The sequence below is a fragment of the Cnephaeus nilssonii genome (assembly GCF_951640355.1).
Source record: "Cnephaeus nilssonii genome assembly, chromosome: 5".
Classification (NCBI taxonomy): domain Eukaryota; kingdom Metazoa; phylum Chordata; class Mammalia; order Chiroptera; family Vespertilionidae; genus Cnephaeus; species Cnephaeus nilssonii.
The window spans coordinates 70,565,031-70,591,910 of NC_137076.1; the positions used below are offsets into that span (position 1 = coordinate 70,565,031).

At 39.1% G+C, this 26,880-nt stretch overlaps 1 protein-coding gene across 3 annotated transcripts in view; it reads right to left on the bottom strand.

Moving 5' to 3' along the window:
* Positions 1-26,880, bottom strand: part of BLTP1 (bridge-like lipid transfer protein family member 1) — a 175,578-nt gene that overhangs the window by 107,755 nt on the left and 40,943 nt on the right. For 2 of the 3 annotated variants that reach the window (XM_079771204.1, XM_079771202.1), the window contains exons 16-25: positions 24,074-24,229; positions 23,720-23,817; positions 21,470-21,648; positions 21,192-21,298; positions 20,087-20,295; positions 16,075-16,302; positions 15,158-15,295; positions 11,760-11,939; positions 9,719-9,847; positions 354-473 (exon numbers count right to left, since the gene is read on the bottom strand). In XM_079771204.1, coding sequence (XP_079627330.1) covers positions 354-473; positions 9,719-9,847; positions 11,760-11,939; positions 15,158-15,295; positions 16,075-16,302; positions 20,087-20,295; positions 21,192-21,298; positions 21,470-21,648; positions 23,720-23,817; positions 24,074-24,229 — 1,544 coding nt within the window. The remainder of the gene's footprint in view (positions 1-353; positions 474-9,718; positions 9,848-11,759; positions 11,940-15,157; positions 15,296-16,074; positions 16,303-20,086; positions 20,296-21,191; positions 21,299-21,469; positions 21,649-23,719; positions 23,818-24,073; positions 24,230-26,880) is intronic. The other variant, XM_079771203.1, reaches the window with a different exon arrangement.

The following is a 26,880-nucleotide window of genomic DNA, read 5'->3' on the forward strand; positions in this document are numbered from 1 at the left end:
TTTCTGGATCCAGGCAGGAACCATAATGTATAAAACCTGTAATCATTCAAAATCCAATCTTTGAAAAATATTACCAGTTCACTTCCCTGCCATAAAAGCAAACTATTAGTCTATATCTCTGCCACAAAGTAATGTTATAATAATTCAGTTAGAGTAAAATAGCAGAAAAGCATCCCTTTTAAAAGTAATACTGGAAGAGACCATTAATGAGTTGAAAACAGCTATCTCCTAGAATTCTGTAGTATTTGGTCAGATGGCAAATTATAAATGTGCGTTGTATTTTAAGAAATAGAGGTCTGGTTTGGTAAAAAGGAAAAAGAACTACACTGGACAAGAAACAGACAAACATGTACCTTTATATTTGTAGCACAACCATGCTCCACAATATAAATATCAGCTCCATCTACCGCTAAACGAGTCATGGTGTATTTCAAATCATTTGAAGCTGGACAGGGGCCAGGAATACAACTCAACTAAAATGGAAAAAGATAGAATAGTTAATTCTATTTAAATACACAAACAAAATTCTGATCACAAGTGTATTTTTTAAAATCAATATGTTAAATTTCACATTTTTATAATGATAAACAAAGTCATCACCAATTAAAGTCTCTCCAAATTAGAAAACTAATCACAAGTATCTAGGTACGATTTGCATTTAAAAGGGGCAAGTAGCAAGTTTAAATGGACAGAATATAACTTGTTACTAAAACTCAAAAGGAATCATCAAAGTTAACAGTGTTCTAGGTTTATAAAAAAAAGTATAGTCTAAAGCTATAATATTTTTTATGAGTTCTCCATACATACTTGTTTTACACACACACACAAATACATCAACTGTGAATTTTATGGTACTACCTAGGACAAGCCACACAGATTTAATTTAGTTTTACTCCTAACACACAGACTTGGTCATGTCTAGGTTGGACGAAAACATACAAGTCATCTATTTCAATGAGCTTCCCAGGGCAATGGCAGCCCTGAGTAAGTACTGGCCTAACAGCACATAACTGCTTGTTAGTGGCAGAGTGTGCTATAAGAATACATTTCCTGATTTCCAAGGATGCAGCCTTGAGAGTAATGGTTGTTGACACCATCTGGACTGGATACAGGGCTGAACCCAGCTAAGGCCACTGTATAAATGTTTAATATACTGGCGAGCAAGTGAGGAGCTATACTCGGCTCTTGGCCTCTGAAGACCAGCCTTGCAGGAGAGAGAGAACTACATAACCAGACACCCAGAGAAGAGAGATCATGGGGAGACAAAGAAACAGCCCGCATATGAAAGAAAAGCAGGCATCACCAGAAAAGGAAGTAAACGAAATGGAGGCAAGCAACCTGTCAGAGAAAGAATTCAGAGAAATGGTCATAAGGTGGATGAAAAGAATGGAAGACAAATTTGACAATATGTGTAAGAACCAAGAGGAAATGAAGAAGAACCAAGAAGAAATGAAAAATGACATTGCTGCTGTAAAGAACTCAATAGGAAAGCATCAAGAGTAGACTAGAAGAAGCAGAGGACCGCATCAGTGAGCTAGAAGACAAGGTAGGAAAAAATACCCAAGTAGAGCAGCAACTAGAAAAAAAAATTAAAAAGCAGGAGAGCCTAAAGGAACTTTGGGACAACACTAAACAAAACAACATCTGCATAACAGGGCTTCCAGAAGGAGAGGAAACTTAGCAAGGAATAGAAAACCTGTTTGAAGAAATAATGACAGAAAACTTCCCTGATATAGGGAAGAAAAACCCCACACAAATCCAAAAAGCTGACAGAGTCCCAAGCAAAATGAACCCCAAAAGACCAACACCAAGGCAAATTAGAATTAAATTGGCAAACACCAATGACAAAGTAAGAATCTTAAAAGCAGCCAGAGAGAGACAGAAAGTTACCTACAAAGGATCCCCCATTAGACTAGCGACTGATTTCTCAACAGAAACACATCAGGCCAGAGGGAATGGGATGAAATATACAAACTCATGCAAAGGAAGGGTCTGAATCCAAGAATACTGTACCCAGCAAGGTTATCAATCAAAATTGAAGATGAAAACAGGAGCTTCACAGACAAAAAAGGACTAAGGGAGTTTATTACCACCAAACCAGTAATGCAAGAAATGCTAAAGGGTCTGCTGTAAAAAAAAGAAATAGGAAGCGAAGAAGGAACACAGGGGTAAAGAATAAAAATGGCGACAAACAAGTACCTATCAATAATAACTCTAAATGTAAATGGATTAAATGCCCCAATCAAAAGACATAGGGTTGCCCTGACTGGTTTGGCTCAATGGATAGAGCGTCGGCCTGTGGACTGAAGGGTCCCAGGTTTGATCCGATCAAGGGCATGTACCTTGGTTGCGGGCACATCCCCAGTAGGGGGTGTGCAGAAGGCAGCTGATTGATGTTTCTCTCTCATCGATGTTTCTAACTCTCTATCCCTCTCTCTTTATCTCTGTAAAAAATTAATAAAACAAAACATATATATATATATATATATATATATATATATATATATATATATATATATATATGACATAGGGTAGCTCAGTGGATAAGAAAACATGACCCACATATCTGCTGTCTACAAGAAACCCACCTAATAAAAAAAGATGCACACAGACTGAGGGTGAAGGGATGGAAAAAGGTTTTTCAGGCGATTGGAAATGAAATGAAAGCTGGGGTAGCAATACTTATATCTGACAAATTAGATCTCAAAGTGAAGGACATAAAAAGAGATAAGGAAGGCCACTTCATAATACTAAAGGGAGCAATCCAACAAGAAGAAATAACTCTGGTAAACATATACACACCCAATACAGGAGCACCCAAATACATAAAAGAACTCCTGGAGGATATCAAGGGAGAGATTGACAGTAATACAGTCAGAGTAGGGGACTTTAATACTTCACTACCACCACAGGTCAAATCCTCTAAAAAAATCAGCAAAGAAACATCAATCCTAAATGACACACTAGGTCAGATGGAATTAATTGACATCTTCAGAATATTCCACTCCAAAGCCACAGAATATACATTCTTCTCAAGTGCACATGGGTCATTTTCAAAGATAGACCATATGTTGGGACACAGGCCAAGCCTCTTCAAATTCAAGAAGATAGAAATCATATCAAGCATCTTCTCAGATCACAGTGGCATAAAACTGGAAATCAACTACAATAAAAACAATCCAAAGAATCAAACACATGGAGACTAAATAGCATGCTATTAAACAATGACTGGGTTACCAGAGAGATAAAAGAAGAAATAAAAAATATCATGGCAACAAACGACAATGAAAACACAACAATCCAAAATCTATGGGACACAGCGAAAGCCATCTTGAGAGTGAAGTTTACAGCTCTACAAGCCTACTGCAAAAAACAAGAAACAATGGTAATAAATTACCTAACCCTACAACTCAAAGAATTAGAAAGAGAGCAACAAGAAAAGCCCAGTGTAAACAGAAGGAAAAAAAATAATAAAGATTAGAGGGGAGAGAAATGACCAAAAAAACAATACAAAAGATCAACAAAACTAAGAGCTGGTTCTTTGAAAGGATAAACAAGATAGATGAACCTCTAGTCAGGCTCACCAAGAAGCAAAGAGAGAGGACCCAAATAAACAAAATCAGAAATGAAAGAGGAGAAATAACAACAGAACCCACCGAAATACAAAGGATTGTTAAAAAATACTATGAACAACTCTATTCCAACAAACTGGACAACCTAGAGGAAATGGACATATTCCTAGACAAATACAACCTTCCAAAACTCAATCAGGAAGAATTTAAACATCTCAATAGGCCAATAACTGTGGAAGAAATTGAAGCAGTCATCAAAAAGCTTCCAGCAAACAAAAGCCCGGGGACAGACGGCTTCACAGGGGAGTTTTACCAAACATTCAAGGAAGAACTAAAACTTATCCTCCTCAGACTATTCCAAATAATTCAAGAGGAAGGAACACTTCCAAGCTCATTCTATGAAGCCAGCATCACCCTAATACCAAAACAAGATAAAGACAACACAATGAAAGAGAATTACAGGCCAATATCCCTCATGAACATAGATGCAAAAATCCTCAACAAAATTTTAGCAAATTGGATCCAGCAGTACATCAGAAAGATCATACACCATGACCAAGTAGGATTTATCCCAGGAATGCAAGGATGGTACAATATCCGCAAATCAATAAACGTGATACATCACATAAACAAATTGAGAGATAAAAATCACATAGTCATATCAATTGATTCAGAAAAAGCATTTGAAAAAATCCAACACCCTTTCTTGATAAAAAACTCTCAGCAAGGTGGGAATAGAAGGATCATACCTCAACATAATAAAAGCCATATATGATAAACCCACAGCCAACATCATACTCAATGGGCAAAAACTAAAACCATTTCCCCTAAGAACAAGAACAAGACAGGGATGCCCACTCTCACCACTCCTATTCGACATATTACTGGAAGTATTAGCCATTGCAATTAGATAAGAAGAAGAAATAAAAGGCATCCAAATTGGAAAAGAACAAGTAAAGCTGTCCTATTCACAGATGACATGATATTGTACATAAAAAAAAACCAAAACTCAAAAAACTATTAGACTTAATAAATGAATTCGGCAATGTTGCAGGATACAAAATTAACACCAAGAAATCTATGGCATTTCTATACACCAATAGTGAACTTACAGAAAGAGAGACTAAAAAAGCAATCCCATTTACCGTCGCACCAAAAAAATTAAGATACCTAGGAATAAACTTAACTAAGAAGGTAAAAGACCTATACGCGGAAAACTACAGGACATTGAAAAAAGAGATAGAGGAAGACGTAAACAGATGGAAGAACATATCATGCTCATGGATTGGTAGAATCAACATCATTAAAATGTCCATACTACCCAAAGCAATCTATAGATTCAATGCACTCCCCATTAAAATACCAACGGCATATTTCACAGACCTAGAAAGAATTCTCCAAAAATTCATCTAGAATAAAAAAAGACCCCGAATAGCCACAGCAATCCTGAGAAAGAAGAACAAAGTAGGTGGGATCTCAATACCAGATTTCAAGCTGTATTACAAAGCCACTGTTCTCAAAACAGCCTGGTACTGGCAAAAGAACAAACATATAGACCAATGGAATAGAATAGAGAACCCAGATATCAACCCAAACCACTATGCTCAATTAATATTTGACAAAGGAAGCATGAACATACAATGGAGTCAAAACAGTCTCTTCAATAAATGGTGTTGGGAAAATTGGACAGATACACGCAATAAAATGAAACTAGACCACCAACTTACACCATACACAAAAATAAACTCAAAATGGATAAAAGACTTAAACATAAGATGGGAAACCATAAAAATACTAGAGGAATCCACAGGCAGAGAAATCTCAGACATATGCCAAAGCAATTTCTTCACCGATACCGCTCCTAGGGCAATGGAAACTAAAGAGAAAATAAACATATGGGACTACATCAAAATAAAAAGCTTTTGTACAGCAAAAGAAACCATCAACAAAACAACAAGAAAGCCCACTGTATGGGAAAACATATTTGCCAATGTTATCACTGATAAAGGTTTAATCTCCAACATCTACAGGGAACTTAAACAACTTAATAAAAGGAAGATAAATGATCCAATAAAAAAATGGGCAATGGACCTAAATAGAATCTTTTCAAAAGAAGACAGAAGGAAGGCCAAGAGACATATGAAAACATGCTCAAAGTCACTAATTATCCGAGAGATGCAAATCAAAACGACAATGCGGTACCATCTCACACCTGTCAGAATGGCAATCATCAACAAATCAACCAACGACAAGTGCTGGCGAGGATGGGGAGAAAAAGGAACCCTCGTGCACTGCTGGTGGGAATGCAGACTGGTGCAGCCACTGTGGAGAACAGTACGGAGTTTCCTCAAAAAACTAAAAATGGAACTCCCATTTGACCCAGTAATATCACTTCTAGGAATATATCCCAAGAAACTAGAAACACCAATCAGAAAGGATATATGCACCCCTATGTTCATAGCAGCACAATTCACCATAGCTAAGATTTGGAAACAGCCTAAATGCCTATCAGCAGATGAGTGGATTAGAAAGCTGTGGTACATCTACACAATGGAATACTACACTGCTATAAAAAACAGAAGGAATTCTTATCATTTGCAGCAGCATGGATGGACCTGGAGAGCATTATGTTAAGTGAAATAAGCCAGGCAATGAAAGAAAAATACCACATGATCTCACTCATATATGGAAAATAAAGAACATTATAACCTGATGAACAAAAAGTTAGATACAGAGGCAGTAAAGCACCAAACAGACTGTCAAATTACAGCAGGAAGGCTGGGGAGGGTTGTGGAAGGGGGGGGGGGGGGGGAAGAGATCACCCAAAGGACTTGTATGCATGCATATAAGCACAACCGATGGACACAAGACACTGAGGGGGGGGGGATGAGGACGTACGACAGGGGGTAGGGGAGGCTGGGGGAAGGTCAATGGGGAAAAAAAAAAGGAGATATATGTACTACTATATGTAATACTTCAAACAATAAAAAAAAAACTGATAAAAAATATATATGTATTTACTCCACACAAAGTAGACCTAAGACAAATAAATCTAAAATAACAGGAAGCATGCCCTAGCCAGTTTGGATCAGTGGACAGAGGGTCAGCATGTGGACCAAAGGGTCCCAGGTTCGATTCCAGTCAAGGGCATGTATCTTAGTTGCAGGCTCCTCCCCGGCCCAGAACCAGGGCTCATGCAGGAGGCAACCAATTGATGTGTTTCTCAGACATCGATGTTTCTCTCTGTCTTACCCTCTCTCTTCTAGTCTCCCTAAAAATCAATGGAAAACTATTCTCAGGTGAGGATTAACAACAACAAAAATAATCTACATATATAAAAGCCTAAGCGACCGTCTGACCATTCGACTGTCCAACCAGTAGCTATGATGCGCAATGACCACCAGAGGGCAGATGCTCAATGCAGGAGCTGCCAAGCGACGGCAACTTTGCAGAGTGCCCTCTCACACTCCAGGACCCCTCAGAGGATGTCGGACTGCCAGTTTTGGCCCATCCCTGCAGGCCAGGCTGAGGGACCCCATCTGCCTGAGGAACCTCGCTCACTCCACAGACGCCCTTTGAGCCCTGGCGCCGCCCCAGGTGTGGCTGGCCAGGGAGGGACCGCAGGAGGTTGGCTCCAGGGCGTGTCCAGCCCATCTTGCTCAGTCACGCTCCACCAGCCACCTTCTAATTAATGTCCTTTAAATGTGCAAAAATCTGTGCACCAGGCCCCTAGTAATAAAATAAAATGACAGAAAGCATATCAGTTGCATGGCAGAGCACCTAACTGCAAAGGGACATGAAGGAACTGAAGGTGATAGAAATGTTCCAGGTCTTCACTGGTGCTAGTGGTTACACCAGTATATATCACATTCATCAAAATGTGAAATGTACAACTTTAAAAGGATAAATTGGACACAGATAATAGGATGCTTAAGGACTGGGGAAGGGGCTTGGGATGGGCAGGAGAGGGTCAATGGGGGGAAAAAGGGGACATATGTAATACTTTCAACAATAAAGAATTATTTTAAAAAATATATATACACATATTTATGTGTGAGCCTATGTGCATGCCTATATATTGAATACACACACACTTGTAGAAATATACAGTCCATGGGGGGGGGGGTTGTTTACACGTGGTAATAAAAAAAGGTGAATTTGTTACATGTAAATTATGCCTCAATAAAACTGAATGTGACATAAAAGCTTTGAGTCTAAAAAAGAAAAAAGGGCCCTAGCCAGTTTGACTCAGTACTTAGAGCATTGGTCCTCAGATTGAAGGATCACAGGGTCGATTCTGGTCAAGGGCAGGTACCTCAGTTGCAGGCTCAATCCCCGGTGCCAGATGGGGCTGCATGCAGGAGGCAACCAATCAATGTGTCTTTCTCACATCAATGTTTCTTTCTCTGTGTCTCTCTAAAAATAAATGGAAAAAATACTCTCGGGTGAGGATTAACAAAAAAATAAGAAAAATAAATAAGAAAAAAGGGAGAAGACTCCTGTAAGCATGTGTGAATTATCCATAAGAAACTAACTGGCTGACAAATGATTAAGGAATTAATTTCTTGGGGCCTGGCAATGTGTATAGCACAGGAAAAACTAATTTTTTTAATGTTTTTATTTATTTCAGAGAGGAAAGAAGAGGGAGAGAAAGACAGAAATATCAATGATGAGAATCACAGATTGGTTGCCTCCTCCACGCCCCCTACTGGGGATCAATCCCACAACCCGGGCATGTGCCCTGACCGGGAATTGAACCTCTTTGGTTCATAGGTCAACACTCAACCACTGAGTCACACTGGCAAGGCAGGAAAAACTAATTTTTATCACAAATTGTAGCTATTTCCATTATTATTGGTAAATAAGCATGGGTTACAGATTTTTTTGGACATAAAATTAAAAGCAGGATGAATCACATTCAATTATAGTAATATATTAGCAAACAAATATACTTCGTATAGCAAAAGAATAAAGAAAGACACACAGGAAAGAAAATAGAAAAACTAAACAATAGCCATCTCTGTATTATAGAATAGGGTTATTTTTCTCTTTTGAAACTTCAGAGTTTTCTGGGTTTTCTGAAATGGGCACACTTCTCCCTGCCCCCTCCAAATGCTCCCCACCCCCAAATTCATAAGGAACAGTATTTACTACAAAATAACAGTCTGCCTGTCATTGTCACAGCACATGGTTTTAAAGGTGCTGTAATGACCGAGTCAAGGTCATGCAATGTTGTGGAAAGAGCATAAATTAAGTCAAGAAAACTGGCAAATGCTCCACACTGCTAATCACACTACAGAAGAGAGGAGTCTGCAAACAGTGTCACGCAAGGAATCTGAACTTCCTCTGGCTTTAATTTCTAATTCTCTACACAAATATAGAGCCAATCTCAAAGACTCAGGGCAATAATATCTGAGTATTGACATCAAACATGTAAGAGATAAGATAATTTTCAGCCCTGGCCGGCTAGGCTCAGTGGATAGAGCATCAGCCTGCGTACTGAAGGGTCCCAGGTTCAATTCTGGCCAAGGGCACATGCCTGGGTTGTGGGCTTGATCCTCGGTAAGGGGTGTGCAGGAAGCGGCCGATCAATGATTCTCTCTCATCATTGATGTTTCTATCTCTCTCTCCTTCTCCCTTCCTCTCTGAAATCAATAAAGAAATATATTTAAAATATATATATATATAATTTTCATATCTCCATTTATTTGTGAATGCATGTTTTAATAATTACCTCATTTTATTTTTTTAATTGATTTCAGAGAGTAAGAGAGAGGGAGAGAGAAATAGAAATATCAATGATGAGAGAGAATCATTGATCAGCTGCCTCCTGCACACCCGCTACAGGAGACTGAGCCCACAACCTGAGCATGTGCCCTGCCTGGGAATCAAACCATGACATTCTGGTTCAGAGGTCAACACTCAACCACTCACCACACCGGCCAGGCATATATCTTATATTTTAGATACTTACAACTGAATAACAACTGGCTACGATTTGCAAAAGTAATTTTATTAATTTAAAAAATTGAACTATAGTGTTTACTTCGTGCCTATGTGCATTTGCTTTAAAGCTGGTATCCCAATCGGTCATTTTTAAAAGTCCATAAATGTTTATAATGCTGCTGTCTTATTTGTCAATATACCTTGGATTCGCAGAACCGACGATCAAGTCCATGTTGACATGTTATTACTGACTTGGGTCTTTCCAGTTCATACTCCCGACACACCACGTGAAAAACAAATGTCTGCCCCCACTCCAAGAGACTAGCCAGCTGCAAAACAAGTAGTACAGGTTGACAACACGTTAGCACACTAAACAAGCACTCGGAGCTCAAAAGCTAATTAAGAATATTAACATAGCTTGAAAGATACCAAGCGCCATCTTACAAATGCTGCTACATAATCCACTTGTTAGTCAATATCATGATTTTTCTACCTTGACATCACTTATAAACTTGTGTTACTTTACATTCATGAATGACAAAATACATTGCCAAAATGAATTAATTTTAACTGAAAAATTCAACTTCTAAAGTATTTTTCTTCAAGGTTATATCTTCCTTCTTATATGACTAACTGGAATCCTCACACCTAGAATTCTCTTCCTAATAATCAACCAAGGTTTGGTGTGAAATTTGAGTATTTAATTATCATATTGAACTACGATTTGGGGAAATCAGGTACTTTGAAGATTCTGTTTGTTTAAGTAAATAAAAGCTTAAGTAACCATATATCAACTCTTCATCATATCTTCAGATCTTAAAAAACCATAAATTCTATAATTGATTAGAGTTAGTAAACACACTGAGACAGGGGTATACATATTATCCCCCCTAAAAAGTACATAATTTAAACTACTGGAAAACATGAATTTTACTTTTAAAACATACAAAGAATGGCATAAACATTAAAAGCACCTAAGGAAACATGAATCTCACAGAAAACAGTGATGCCAAGACTCTAGTGCAGAAGAAAGTATTTCATTTTCTAAGAAATGCAATTTATAAACATGTGAGAGTCTAGCAATCCTTAGGTTAAAGGAATCATGTCTAATCTTGCAGGGTTGGAATAGCTCATTAGAAAACAAGTTTTTGTTATATGCTTCAGTTTTTACTTGTAAATGGAGAGACAGGAAATGGTGGATAATAAGGACAGGCTAGTTATGAGGCCAGAGAGCACTGAATATTTTTTGTCCATTTTTATACATTCCATTATGTTTATTTGTATCCATTTCTATAGAAAATATCCCTTTGTAATTCATTCATTTTCCTATTTTTAGAATCTTAATTTTTTCTGTCTCCCAACAATTTCTTTCAGATATAGAAGATATTTCGATTCATTATTCATCTTGTTGCTACTACCAACCTCTCAATTATATGTTTCATACACAATCTGTAACTTTTTATTAAAATTGAGTATGTACATTTCTGCCACATTTCAGTCTTTTGAAATGCCAGATAAGCATGCATATTATCATAAAGATACGGCTCAACAGGTGAAATGTTACAGTAAAATGACTATTCTACTAAATTTCAGTGGTCCATTTCTAGAAGTAAATAATTTTTAAGGCCTCCAAGTCTTCTAAAGACACAGCGGGATGGATGGTGAAAGGAGGGACAAATTATCCAAAGGATCTCAACTAGCCCTCTAAACCAGGCTTACACACCAGTAAAGTCGTATCTATTTTTTAAACCAGCACCCCACATCACTAATAGCAGGTACAAATGATGGTATCTTGCTTTGAGACATGACAAGTAAAGAACCGTGCTACCTAATCCTTAATATCATAAATGCTAAGAAATACACAAAAAAGCAAAGTTTTTAGAAAATTATTCTATACACTGGGAAAAGAAGATTATTCCAACAGTGGAGAATCAAATAATATAAGCTTAATAATACATATATGTGCAATATATATCTCAGCCTAAGCTTTTCCCAAAGAAAGTTTCAAATTCTTTAAGGTACTATGTAGAACTATACAACATTACACTCATCAGTTTCATGTGGCTCAGAAAAATGAAACTTGTCTGTTATTCATCTATTGCTAAGAAAAATTGTGACTGTCAGGAATCAGAATGTCATTAGTGGAAATGCAACGGACATTCAAACAACTTGCTCTTGGGGCAGTGGGTGACTGGAGGAAAAGGAAAAGAATGTAGCAGATGGTAACTCTGACACTCGTACCTGTGGTGCCGTGACCTTAGCTGTAAGGCTTCCAGCCTGCACGTCAATTAGCCATGCGTATTCTAGGGAATCGCTTCCCAAAGGAAGACCTTCTGCTGAGAACATGGCATGTGCTCTCAGCTGGAGACCTGACAGATTGATATGACCTTCCTTGAGTGCGTCATCTACAGGGGGTCGCTGCTGAAAACAAGAACAAGATAGTAAGAAATACATACAAGAAAATCGCATTATGATTTCTAGTTGTTTTTTCCCCAGAGACAAACAGTAAAAAACATGCTATCTGGAAAATAAGGCTTCAGGATTCACCAGCTCCTGACACGCCTTTTACCCATGAAAGTCTGAGTAAAGCTTCTCCAGTGACAGTTACCCATGAGAGCCCAGCTACAAAGCAAGACAGCAAAGTCCTACAAAAAACATCGCTCTCTGAGTGGTCCCTGCCTTAAGGAAGAAAAAGAAACCCAGACTCTAACTGGCAGGAAATATAACAGGCCAATGTCTTGCGGGAAGGCAGGAATCATGAGATTAAAATACTAAAAAGAAGAAAATAACAGGGAACAATAAAGATCATTAAGACCATAAAATGAAGAACTAGGCAGGAAGCCGTCTTCCATATAGATTTTGTTAGTAAAGGCATATTTTATTATGTTCTTGTATCAAGACCATGATATGCTACCAAGCACCTCACACTTCTCCTTGCAACACTTTTTACACTTGAAAGTATTTATCTTAATGGTAATTCCCTCCATATTTATCTATCCACCAGCTGACTACGGTAAAGACCATTTCTGCCTTGGTCATCAAGTATCCCACTGCACCTAACTGGGTGATCACAAAAGCAGATACTACTGACCGAGTATCTGCACAGATGACCTCACAGCAGGTCTCAGAGACACCAACACACGGCTATACACTGAGACAGTTCACAGGTATTTCCCAAGCGAGTTTTACTATGGCAGCCTTCTCAGTGTGTGTGTGCGCAGGCCAACTTACAGTTAGTGTTCCTTGTTTCAACACATTTGTGGAAATGTGTTCTTAAAAAATTGTTTTAAGGAAAAGGGCTAAAAAATCTAATTCATAAGGACTTCTTAGAAGGAAGTTTCAAATTATGACTATAATACACCTCTAGAACTTCTAATAAATGTTTTATTTTATTTTCATCTAAGTTGTTTAACCATATGTAAAATCACCTAACTTCTCCAGGTCTCAGTTTCCTTGCTTTATCTGAGGGAGTAGGGGAGAATGGTCAGTAAAGATCTCTTCTGGCACAGAGATTCCATAATTCTCAGTATAAAATTTTTCATAGTTTTTTTTTAAGCTTAAAAATACATGTGGAAATGGGTCTGTCCTAAAGGTGTAGCCTACCTAGTACACTAATAAAGGTTATATTCTAAGTTTGTATTACGGCTTGCATCATGTAATGGGGTGAATGGTATCCCCCAAAAGGTATGTTCAAGTCCCAAGCCCATGTACCTGTGAATTTGACTTTATTTGGACACAGAATAGGGTCTTAGCAGATGTAATCAAGTCAAAATGAGATTTCATTGGATTAGGGATTCCCTCTTAGACATGTCTTAGTAAGAGAAAAATGGGGACACATAGACACATGAATGCCATATGAATATGGAAGCAGAACTTGAGTGAAGTGTCTACAAGACAAGTAATGCCAAGGACTGCTAGCAACCAGCAAAAGCTGGAAGAGGCAAAGCATATCCTCACCTGCAGCTCTCAGAGAGAACATGGCCCACCAACACCTGGGTTCAGACCTCTAGGCTTTAGAACTGTGAGAGAATAAATTTCTGTTGTTTCAAGCCACCCAAAGTGGAATACTTTGCTACAGGAGCCCAAGGAAACCAATATGCGTCAAAAGATGACCATGAAGTAGAATGTGTAGTTTCCTAAGTCGGACACAATAATCCATCCATCGCTTTAGATCAGGGGTGGGGAAAGTCCAGTCTGTGGGACTTGACCTCTCATAATGAGCTCAATAAAATGTTTTTTATATCTGGTCGTCTTTTGAGAATGTAGTGATGGAAATAAAACTTCAAGTGTCACCAGGTATTCATAAGAAACCAGATATTCAGCTAAGATTTTCAGAACTCAGCCATCAGGAGATACTTCCCTTCACCCTTATTAATTTCCTCAATAGATTGAAAACAAGGAGATGGGCTTCCTCTCCACACACTCACCCCTCAGAATTTAAAAAAATACATCAACCAATTCTAATGATCCACTAATTAGAGAACAAGAGTTGTTTTTAAGGTTCCTGCAGCAAGCTAAAATAAAAGTGTTGTGCAAGTGAGATCTTTCTGATGATAGCACAATGTTGCATCCTGATTTCAGTGACAATATATATGGGGTGAGTAGACACCCAATATGCACACCCATTGCACCACTGTCAACTTCCTGGTTTGATATTGCACTATAATTATGTACAAGGTCAACATGGGGAAACTGGGGGAAAGGTATACAGGAACTCACTGTACTAACTTTGCAACTTCCTGTGAATCTATTATTATTTTGAAATAAAATTTTTAAAAAGGAAGCACATTTTGAGGCAAAAGAAGAATGTAGTGTTAGTTTCAGCTACTATGTATATATGAAAATATAAATTAAAATTCTATGTAGGAAAATATAATCATTTATGGCAAAACAGTGAAAAGGAGGTATGCTATTAGAAACAAGACGATCAATTACTACACAGAATCCACCATCCATTGATGATCTGAGGTATCAGATTCACCTTCCCACCTACATATTTACCTGGCCTTGTATTAATTCATTTATATTTCTAAAAGTAGAAAAAGCCCTAAAGTAATGGTAGAAAGAGAAGCCATCTGACATTAAAAAGTAATAATTATGAAGTGATAATCTACCCAGGAATATAAATTATTCCCATGTGATGAATGTCATTGGCTCTCTTCCAAAACAGCCCCAGGGATACAGTGAAAGCATTAACAAAGTATCCTGTAGGTATGTCAGATGAAAAGAATAAATCATTGGCCGTGCAGATATGCATATTTTGAAGATTTATGGTACTGGTTAATAGTAATACTTAGGTTGTGATTGTCAGCAGAATCCACCAATATTTTCTACATTTTTCCCTTCCATAAATAAATGAGAACATTATAAAGTATTTATTTCCATTTCTAAAAACAATGGATATAATATATAATTGTCTGGGACCACATAAACAGGGAAAGCAGAAAGAAAATGAAACAGGTTCTTGAAAAACTCTCATACATCCATACACACATACAAAACTTCTTACTATGGTTAAATGAAACATCTCTAGTTTACAGAGCTGTAGACTCCATGCACTGAAGCTAACACATTGTTTTCACCCTATAAACAGTAACAAGAAATTTCTAAGTCTCTACCACGACTCACTTTCACGTTACCTGATAGTTGTCACTGACGAACACACTCAGGGGTGACAGCACAAGCTGCAGCATGGTCTCTCTAAATCCTTTTTTCATTTCAAAACACAGTCTTTCCAAGAAAGCTGTGGGACACTCAGGACCATCGGCAGTTCCATGCTAAAGTCAAACAAAACCCCATAATCAAAATATAGAAAAAGGCGAAGACCAGGAAAGTACAAGAAAATAAAAACTGTATTTATATGATTAAGAGATTTTGAATTTTAAAAAGAGAAACAGTGCTTTACTGACAAATACAAGTCACTGGTACCCCAGTAAGGAATTAGGTCCACTAAGCACAGAGGTGGCCTCTCTGCTGTGCAGTCCTAGGTACACAGCATGGAGCCGGTAGGCAGCCTAAAGCTCAGGGCCACCCCACCACATCTGGCCTGGCTCCAATGGCCATGGGCTCTTTGGTGAATATAATCCTGTTCCTAGTCAGCCCCAACAGGCCCACAGTCATCCTTAGAGTGAAACAGGATTCAATGCTGGATCCAAAACTGCAGGAGCACAATTCCACCTCCAGGTCAAGCCTGAATCTTGATTTTGTAATAGGTCCACCATGAGGCCCCATGAGGTCTGGAGTTGGAGATGAAGACTAACAAAATGTAAAATCCTAGAATATCCTTCAAGCTAACTATATACATATCAAAATGTTCTGGTTACACAGAACAACAAAGAAGAAACACAAGTGAAAGGAGAAAGAGTAAAATTATAAATGATCAAGTAATCACATTCTGAAGAAAATAAGCTAGCTTTATAGAGATAAAAGGATAAATTTAGAAGTTTTTAATCTGAATTTTTCTATAATTGTATGTGTGTGCCCATATACATAGAGTTTCCTATGCTGGGTCAATTTCACATGATATTCCAGACTATTTTGATAAGTAAACACTTACAACAGGCAGACGCCCATGAACTTTGTACAAATTTACAAGAACGGTAATATCCCATGGACGCAAGGACAGCGGATGAATTGACTTGGCTGAACTTTCGTTTTCCTTTCTATCACCTTCCATTCCGACTGCAGTCCATCCAGAGCTGGATGATGTTGACAGGGACAGAACCGGACTTGAAATAACCTCTTCAAAATCCATATACATGTCATCTTCCCCAAAGTAGTTTTCCTATAAATATTAAGAACAAATGGCTATCAAAAGAGATATGTAAACAATAACTTCTCACTTACAGCCTAAAGTTTATAAACTAAGCATTTCCCTAACCTATTTTATTAAAAGCATCTGGTCTGTTTCCTTAAAATGGAAAAAAGGATACACATATTTAAGACATATGCTTACTTGGCTGCTTATCAAGTAAATATTCTATAGCAAAAAAAAAACCAAACACCCAAAGTTACAGAAGTTTATGTAGTAAAGCTTCATGATAATACCACCTCCAATTATAGCAAAAACTTGCAACCTACATCCTAGAAGAAATCTTTGAAGATTTATAAGGTTCAACAGTTGTCAACTGTACTTCTCAGCGTGTAGAGCAAATAATACTCAGAGACATCATTTGGGGGAAGCAGATCACTTCGCTGAAAATCAATTTGGCTAAATCCAACTAGCTAAATACTACAATTCATATATTCCAGTTAGAATATTTATCAGGAATGTTTTAACAGTTTAATAAGAATGTCCAATTTTGGTTATTGCTAACAAAAACATGTGTTATAAAACAGTTACCAAAACTTCCTTTCACATAGTTCATCCTGGTTTCTTATGCACTAACTAGTGGCTCGGTGCACAAAATTCATGCACATTAAAAGGGAACTAATTAGAGGAAATACTTTAATATTGCTATTTGCCCTTTCTCTATAATAGAAGTGTCCAGCTGGCCCCACCCCCATTGGGCAACACCAAGACCTGGCCGGCCCCACCCCTGTCAAGCCCCACCGGGTGGGGGACGCAGTCTCACATCCTGGCACCGGGGCAGGGGGCGCGGGGCACGCCACAGGTCCCCCAGCCCAGTGCTAGAGCAGGGGGCATGGCCTCGGGGGGCATGGCTTCAGGTCCCCCTACCCGGCCCGGCGCCACACAGCCTCAGGTCCCTGCTATGACGGTGTGATGGCGTGATGACCATTTGCATATTAGCCTTTTATTATGATGATTAGTGTTCCCACTACTAATAATATTGTTTCTTTGCATCAGATCTTATTTTTAATTAAAATATTTTTCTTCCCATTTATTTTGTATTTTGTCTATTTGATCTGTCAGTATTAATCAAAAGTTGTTAAAATATTCCTGTTAACACTGTTAACTATATTTGTTCCATATTAGAAACAAATCAATGTTTGGTAAATTCTGCATTCTGGTTATTGACATTTGTTTTCTGGCTAGGATTCCAGACATCAGGTCAATTACTATCTTTTCATATAGTGCCTGGACTATAAAAATCCCAAACTACTAACTCACAACACCAGCACTTTTTCTTCTGTTTCCTGCCTCTAAATAATATAGGTCCTACTTAGAATCTGCTTGACATGAGATTTTAGGTACCTTCTAAACCATTCAACTAGCACTTCTCCTCCCAGTCTTGGCTAGCAAACCTTGACTGTCTTTCCCTGCCCAGCCCTGATCATCCCAGACCTTCCCAGAACCTTGTGTGTTATGGGTTCTGCTAGCTAAGCATTTGCTATCCCAGCCTCTGCAGCAATGAGATCACAAAAGGAAGTGTGTAAGGAAGCACTGATGAAACTAGGCTCACACATGGAACGCTACTGCTCATGACTGTTAGGGTTTGGATAATTAATCTCTCTTTGGTTGTCAGATGTAGTAAACAACCAAAGTAAATTTGAAAAATCTTGGGAAAATGCAAAATTTCATGACAATAATGTCAGTTTAATTGGATAACTGCTCAAGTCTCCGGTAAACCTCTCAGTGATAAGTAAGGATCTGGAAGGCTTAGTTACCTATGAAGAAGAGTAAATCAGTAAAAATTATTGATGACTTCTGGTGACTTTTTAAAAGTATGAGCTGAATATCAAAAGAATAAGAGTGACATCTAGAAAACTGATGAAGTCCTCACCCATTGTTCTTAAAGTAGCCTCTCTTCATAATCATGTTAAAGACACCAACCTCTAAGTGCTCTCATACTGTAGTCATTCAATTTCAGTGAAAGAATTACACCAAAATTAATCAATACTTGATTTAGTCCTTACTCAAAAAATAGTGCATATTTCTTCAGAACCTAAATTTGTGATATTCTGAAACTTATTTACATATATTTGCTTCAATTGTTAAGATGGAGCTCCAAACAAACCTTTGATTAATTACCATCAAATAAAGTTGTCCGTTTTTAATGGTTTCACTTGAGGTAGACTTTTCCTGGTACCAATTACCCTCAGATAAAAGATTAACTTGTACTTCTATTACTGCATTAAGTACAATGTGTTAAAAGTTTGTCCACCCATGTCCATCCTGCTTTACACCTCCTAACTTTTCTCCTTGAGAGCAGATGCAATATTTCTACCTCTAGCAGCTAGCACAACTCCTAGAACATGCTAAATGTTAAAAACAATGATAAACTGAGGAGTACACTATTTTAATAAATAATTTTATAATTGAATCTAGTACTATCTATACTATCCTATATAATAACAGGCTAATATGCAAATCAACCAAACGGCAGAACGACCGGTTGCTATGACACACACTGATCACCAGGGGGCAGATGCTCAATGCAGAGGCTGACCCCTGGTGGTCAATGCACTCACATGAGGGGGGCGGGGGTTGCCACTCAGCCAGAAGCCAGGCTCATGGCTGATGAACGCAGCGGCGGCAGCGCTAAGGACCCCTCAGGGGATGTCCGACTGCCGGCTTAGGTCCACTACCCAGGCGCAGGCCAGGCTGAGGGGGGACCCCCCCCCCCGCAGTGCGTGAATGTCATGCACTGGGCATCTAGTGTGTACACAAACACACACACACACACACACGAGACCCAGTGCATAAATTCGTGCACGGGTGGGGTCCGGCTGGCCTGCCCCGATGGGGATCCATCAGGGGTGGGGCCAGCTGGGGTAAGGGGCCACAGGCAGTTGGCCAGCCGGCCCCATCCCCAATCAGGGTGTTGGAGGCCGACCAGGGGTGGGGCTGGCTGGGGGAGGGGCCAAGAGAGGGCTCCAGGTGGTGTCCAGCCTGTCTCAGTCCTGATCAGCAGAACCACAGCAGCAAGCTAACCTACCAGTCGAAACATCTGCCCCCTGGTGGTCAGTGCATGTCATAGCGACTGGTAAACCTGTCGACTCTCTGCCACCCTGGTGGTCAGTGCACATCATAGCGAACAGTTGAGTGACCTTAGCATATCATTAGCATATTACGCTTTGATTGGTTGAACAGACAACCGGACACTTAGCATATTAGGCTTTTATTATATAGGATACATATATATGTATAGGTACATATATACATATATATATAAAATATATAATATATTCTCAACATATATAATATATTCTCAACACGTTAAATCATCCAATTGGCTATTGCAAATGGTCTCAATTTCAATTAGATATTAACTGCTTTGCATACATCTACACTAATAAAAGAGTAAGATACAAATGACCATACCTTCACAACATCCACCAGCCAATCAGGAGTGAGTATGCAAATTAACCCAACAAAGATGGCGGATTAATCTGCATACTCAGGCACCGAGTGGCTGGGGGCAGGGCGGGGCGCTTGCATCATCACCATGGCGACGACGCAGGCGTCCCACATTGCCCCAGCCGCTCCAGGCTTCTGGGCAGCGTGGGAAGGCGGAAAGGTGGCTCCAGGCCAGAGTGAAAAGGTGCTCCGGCCGGAGTGAAGGCAGTGCCGGCAGCCAGGGGAAGGAAGGCCCATTCTTGCATGAATCTTCGTGCATTGGGCCTCTTAGTTTAAAAATATGCAAGTTCTTTTAAAAAAATCATACCTTTATACAAAAAAAAGCATTTAATAGCGGTCCATAGAGAGTTATCTGAGAGTCTGGAGAAAGTTCCATCTCCACATGCAGTTTATCAGGTGGCAACTCAGAGGGGTCAACAGGTGGGCGGGAAGAAGTAGAGGGAGAAGAAACGACTCGGTCTGACGTCTTCTGGGATGGCCTCAATACAGACAGCATTGTTTCTTCCATTTCTGACACTGGGATAAATTCAGAAACAAAAAAGTTTGGTGAAGGGAGGAAAGGGCCTCTTAGAAGTTCTTCAAGGCAAATATGAAAGCAATTAACTGTGATATAATACATACAGCATATAATGAAAACAAACCTGAAAAACTAATAATTAAGAATGCAAAATAGACTTCATTGAAATATGTGCAGAAATACATGAATCAGACTGCACAGAATCAATGAAAAATTTCTGTTAACGTCAAGTCCCTGCAACATAAATTTGGGTCATGATTAGGTTTTTAAGTATACTTGGGCATTAAAGTACAGTTGTTTTCCTTTAAACAGCTATTCAAATACAGTGCGATGTTACCAAGCTCCATACATAGGAACAATTTTGAAAACTATTCTTTAAGACGTAACTCACTGGAATAATACAAAGGAGTAATCATTTGATTCTAATTCCATTTTGGACCCCAATTATAAGGTGCATAAGCTTCAGGATAACTATGGTAGTTATCAAATGCATTAAAGAAACTAACACTTCCAAAATCAAGTACTTTAAATATATAGTTTGACATACACATTGTTGTTATTTCAGCTCTGCTGCTTCTAGCGGGACAGACCTGAGAAAATTAGGTAATTGCTTTTTCTGGCCATATTTCCTTAACTCTACAATTATAATGTCAATATCTAGCTCATAGTTGTTGTAAGGATCAAATGAGATAATGCAAGCCAGGAAACAGCTTGGCCTACTAGTTTATACATAGTAAATGCTCAATGAAAGTTAGCTATAATTATACCAAAATCCTTAAAATATTTTAATGTATACAATTATGTCAAAAGAACAGATGCATTTTTTTGTATCTTTGATGAATATCAGTAATAACACCAGATGTTTCAAAGTACAAATTATATAAAAAACACTTACATGATTGTTTTAGCTGCTCATCTGCTTTCTGTGGGTAAACTGGATGCCATGTATAATCAATTGTAAGCATGACACTTGGGACAGTCCAACATTCAACCCAACCAGCCCTTTAAGGGTAAAGAATAAACAAAGTTTCTAGTCAGGTACTTATTCCTTTCATTATATACACTCAACAGGTACAGATAATCAAAGTTATTATTATTCTTGGAAAGACTCTGAAGAATAGTTTTTCCACATAAAAACACAAGATACTTAAGTCCCTCCTGTTAGGTACTCACTTTTCTTGAGTAAGGTTCCGCCATTTGGGTTTAACTGTTTTCTGGCTGCTCTGACACTCAGCAGGAAGACCAGTGTCATGAGTCATTTTATTTGGGTGGCAATTCTTTACCAGCATAAATAATGAATATTTACTAGGGTGACAATCTGGTAGAAACAGATGAAGATCAACATCTTCTCCCTAAAAAATAATTTATAATAACCCACAGTTATAAAATAGGTACATAAACATGTTAAGTTACTATTTACAGCCAAACCTCTCCATAATAATCTTGAGAATAATTTTTTTAAAAAAGAAACCATAAATTCCAAATGGCAGATTTAACATTGAACAGTCAGATAAATAACTGGAGTAAGATTTTACAGAGTAAAACTACATTCTGATTACAATGTTAAGAAAAAAGTTAGGATAATAAACAGTATAGTTTCCACAAAACAGTAACAAGATTATCTTCAGCCCTAGCTGGTTTGGTTCAGTGGATCGAGTTTTGGCCCACAGACTGAAGGATCCCAGGTTTGATTCTGATCAAGGGCACATACCTCAGTTGCAGGATCAATCCTATGCAGGAGGCAACCAATCAATATGTCTCTCACATCGATGTTTCTCTCCCTCTGTCTCTCCCCCTCCCTTCCACTCTGTCTAAAAATCTATGGGAAAAAATATCCTCAGGTAAGGATTAACAAAAAACAAAAACAAAAAAAAAGATATCTTCAATGGGTAAACATGAATATTTCACATGTAATTCAGTAAAATATAGAAAATTGTCTCACTAATATAAGCTCAGGTGGAATATGTTCTGTATTTTTACTAATTTTTAAAACATGATTGTTTCGCCCTAACCGGTTTGGCTCAGTGGATAGAGCATCGGCCTGCAGACTGAAAGGTCCCAGGTTCGATTCCAGTCAAGGGCATGTACCTGGGTTGTGGGCACATCCCCAGTAGGAGGTGTGCAGGAGGCAGCTGATCGATGGTTCTCTCTCATCGATGTTTCTAGCTCTCTATCCCTCTCCCTTCCTCTCTGTAAAAAAATCAATAAAATATATATTTTTTAAAAAACATGATTGTCTCTTTTGATTCTAATAACTCTTGATTCTTCAACTGACTTTTAGGAATTCTGAATTGGTGTATCAAAGGATCTTCATTCAGCTTCACTTCTGTCCTTTTATTAGTAGGTTCCCTAATCTTTTTTCATCCTGATGCCTGGTTTCTTAATAAGCAGCACAACAGAGTAGAACCCTAAGCTCTATTGCCTGGGTTCAAATTCTACCTCGGCCACTCACTAGCTACATAACTAGTTACTAAACTTGGCTCCTCAGTCTCCTAGTCCAGTGGTCGGCAAACTCATTAGTCAACAGAGCCAAATATCAACAGTACAACGATTGAAATTTCTTTTGAGAGCCAAATTTTTTATACTTAAACTATATAGGTAGGTACATGGTTATTAACTTAAATTAGGGTACTCCTAAGCTGGCCTTTGCTAAAAACTCAAGGGGCCAAAGAGCCGCATGTGGCTCACGAGCCCCAGTTTGCTGACCACTGTCCTAGTCCATAAATGCAGATAATAATAACACCTGCCTCAAGAGGGTTGTTCTCAGAATAAAATGAGTGACTACAGATGAGCACTGGAAATAGTGTCTGGCACATACAAAATGATTAACAGGTATTAGCTGCTTTTATTATTGTTGTTATTTTTTATCACATAACCTCCATCGATACTACAACTACTACTGACTGCTTGTGCCCTAAAATTAGGCATTTCACAAAATTCTGACTGCATATGAGCTGGCTTTTAGATAAAAAGAAGAAAGTTATTTGTGGCTATTGCTTGAGTTTATGGTTACAATGAGGAATGACATATAGAGAAGTATAAAATCCAGTGCATAAACATAGTAAACATTACAGCTAGAAGGGGTGTTTAAAAGAACATAGATCAGCCTCAAAGGTTAAGAAATAATCAACTCAGAATTGTTTCCTTATTGCCCCACTTCTTTGGGAAAGCTGGAAAACTCAGGAGAATGGCAGAATACTATAGTCAACTACAAAAGAGAGACAAGGGCCATTCTGTGCCACAAACGTTAGTGAGCAATGGAGGAAAGCTAAACTACTTTCGGGTGTCCAGGGGACAGAGGTAGAGGGATAAGGTTGGGGGTGGGGGGCTGAGAAGGGGTGGGGTAGAAATAAAGATAAGCTTTGGGAAATCCAACTTACTAACAAACCTTGTGGGATAAATAATGCATCCAACTATACGTACTCTTAGGGAGAACTTGGTATTACACGTAACTGGAACAAAGTCCGTAAACGGCAAAGAGAAATCAATATTTAGTGTTTCTCCACAGGCTGCCAGATATACTATAAAAAAAGAAAAAAAAATTACTTTTAACTTCAATAAATTTTTAAATAAAAATTGCCTTAAATATATACCTAAACAAAATTAAGTTTAAGACTATATGTTTAGTCCAGTACAAACTCTGAAATACTTCACTGAGAGTCTCACAAAATAATGGGAAAAATTCCAAGATCTATCACAACTATATAATCAATATCAATTTGTTGGTATTTGTCTTAATGAACAAAATAATCAACCTAATTTTTTAAAAGTTCTTACCATTTTCCTGTTGTTTAGTGGAACAGTCAATCCAGTTGTGTTGATTAGCAGCCCAAATCATTTCAAATTGATGAAACATTATTTTAAAATTCCATGTATATGGAACAAATGAAAAAATGTCTGGAGCATTATCACTAGACCAGTCTTGAATTAAATCTAAAGTTATCAGGATGGGAGACAAAAATTAAAATTAAGTGAAATTCAGAAAACAAATTGTAAAAATTCTAACACCAGCCAAAAATGAATTTTTCATTTATAACTAAAAAGAACTCTTATATTGAAATATTAAAAGGTGATTAAAGAAATGGTAGAAGATTAAAGAGAGAAACATCACCTGTTATTCCACTACCCACACATCCAACAATGAGGATACATTTCCTTCTAGATTTTTTTCTATGTAGATTTTACACTATCTTATATCCTCCTATGAGAAATGTATGCTTGACTATTTAATTGTACCCTATCCTGTATATTTTTAAAATATATTTTTATTAATTTCAGGGAGGAAAGGAGAGGGAGAGAGAGAGAAACACCAATGATGAGAGAGAATCACTGATAGGCTGCCTCCTGCATGCCCCCTACTGGGATTGAGCCTGCAACCTGGGCATGTACCCTGACTGAGAATTGAACCTGTGACCTCCTGGTTCATAGGTTGACCCTCAACCACTGAACCACACCAGCTGGGCTGTGTATTTCTTTTTATCTCTTGCTCTCCCTCCTTGTTTCTGTCTTTTTTGGGGGGGATTGGGGGGACAGCTTGATAATTGGTAACTGGAGGATACCATCTCATTTAATTTAATTTCTTAAGTGTAATAGGGTTGACCATTTTTCCTGTTGTTTTATTCATTAAACAAATACCCACAGAGTGTCTATTGTGTGTCAGACTCTGTTCTAGACTCTGGTGAACAAAACACAGACTTGGCCTTCTAAGAATTTACAGTCAGTTATTTTTGTTGATTGTTTATTTGTTGTACTGCTAATTTGTATGGTCTGGTTGTTGATTTCAAAATTGTGTTCCTATAATTAGTGTACCTATCCTTTGGTATCTTTCTTTTATTTTAATCTCAATAGGTAAAAGCTCCTTATGTCGATGTTTCTCTGTGTGTCTCTCTCTCCCCACCCCTCCTTTCACTCTAAAATCCAATAGAAAAAATATCCTCACTCCTCGGGTGAGAATTAAAAATAATAATAATAATAAAAATAATAATAATAATAGGTAGCTCTAGCCAGTTTGGCTCAGTGGATAGAGCATTGGCCTGTGGACTGAAGAGTCCCAGGTTTGATTCCAGTCAAGGGCATGTACCTCAGTTGCAGACTCCCAGACCTGGTCAGGGGGCATGCAAGAGGCAACCAATCAATGTGTCTCTCTCACATCGGTGTTTCTGTTTCTCCCTCTCCCTTCCACTCTCTCTAAAAATCAATGGAAAAAATATCCTTGGGTGAGGATTAAAAAATACATAATAATAATAGGTAAAATTAATTAAATATTTAAAGTAGTCTTCTTTAAATTTTAATGGAAATTTATACTAAAAAGTATTAGACTCAATAATGATATCAGATGTCAAATTTATCTATATATATATATATATAAAAAGCCTAAGCAACCATCGCAACTGAACAGACGACTAAACAGGCTGCGTTGGGTGACTAGGCTGACAGGGAAGTTAGTGAGGGGCGACCAAACGACCGAGCAGCAGGCTGCATGGGGCGACCAGGCCTGCAGGGGGGGGCAGTTGGGGGAGACAAGGCCAGCAGAGGGGGGGCAGTAAGGGGCGACCAAGCCGGCAGAGGGGGGCAGTGAGGGGTGACCAGGCCGGCGGGGGGGGGGGCAGTTAGGGGCGACCAGGCCAGCAGAGTGGGGCAGTTGGGGACAACCAGGCTGGCGGGGGGGGGGGGGGCAGTAAGGGGCAACCAGGCTGGCAGGGGGCAGTTAGGAGTGACCAGGCTGGCAGGGGGGGGGGCAGTTGGGGGTGACCAGGCTGGCAGGGGGGAGCAGTTAGGGGCAACCAGGCCAGTGGGGGGGGGGGGGGGAGTTGGGGGCAACTAGGCTGGCAGGGGCGCAGTTGGGGGTGACCAGGCCAGCAGGGGGTGCAGTTAGGGACGATCAGGCAGGCAGGCAGGTGAGCAGTTAGGAGCCAGTGGTCCCGTGTTGGAAGCTGTCCATTGCCTTCACTAGCAGAAAGAAGTGGACAAGGAGTCCAGAAGGCTGGTTAACCTTGAAGGCTCTGGCAAGGGTCAGAGCCAAGCACCCACCGTCTAGTTGAGACAAAGGGAGCTGAAGCAACTTCCACCTTTTAGTCTTATGTAAATCCTTGCTGATGGGCTATCATGGAGCTATTACTGGAATTGCCTGCCTAAGAGCTATGGGTGGATCCCAAACCTGAATAAAAGGGATCGCAAGGCCAGAGCAAAGTGGAGTCCTTCCTCTTGAGCTGGGCTCCAGCCTGGCCCCCAATATTTCCAAATTAATATTTTATAGTCTCTCTCATTTGCGTGCAGCCTCCTCCAGAACCCAAACCCTGAACCTGAACCCTGAACCACACGGGACGTGGGGGGGGGGGGGGGTGATACAATACAGTCCCGGATTGTGAGAGGAATGTCCAACTGCCGGTTTAGGCCTGATCATCGGGCCTAAACCGGCAGTTGGACATCCCCCGAGGGGTCCCGGTTTGGAGAAGGTGCAGGCTGGGCTGAGGGAACCCGCCCCCCTCCCACATGAATTTCGTGCACCGGGCCTCTAGTCTTATATAATATCATAGGAACTCATTTAAAAGTCAATGTACATATGTTTGTGTAAGATATTAGAA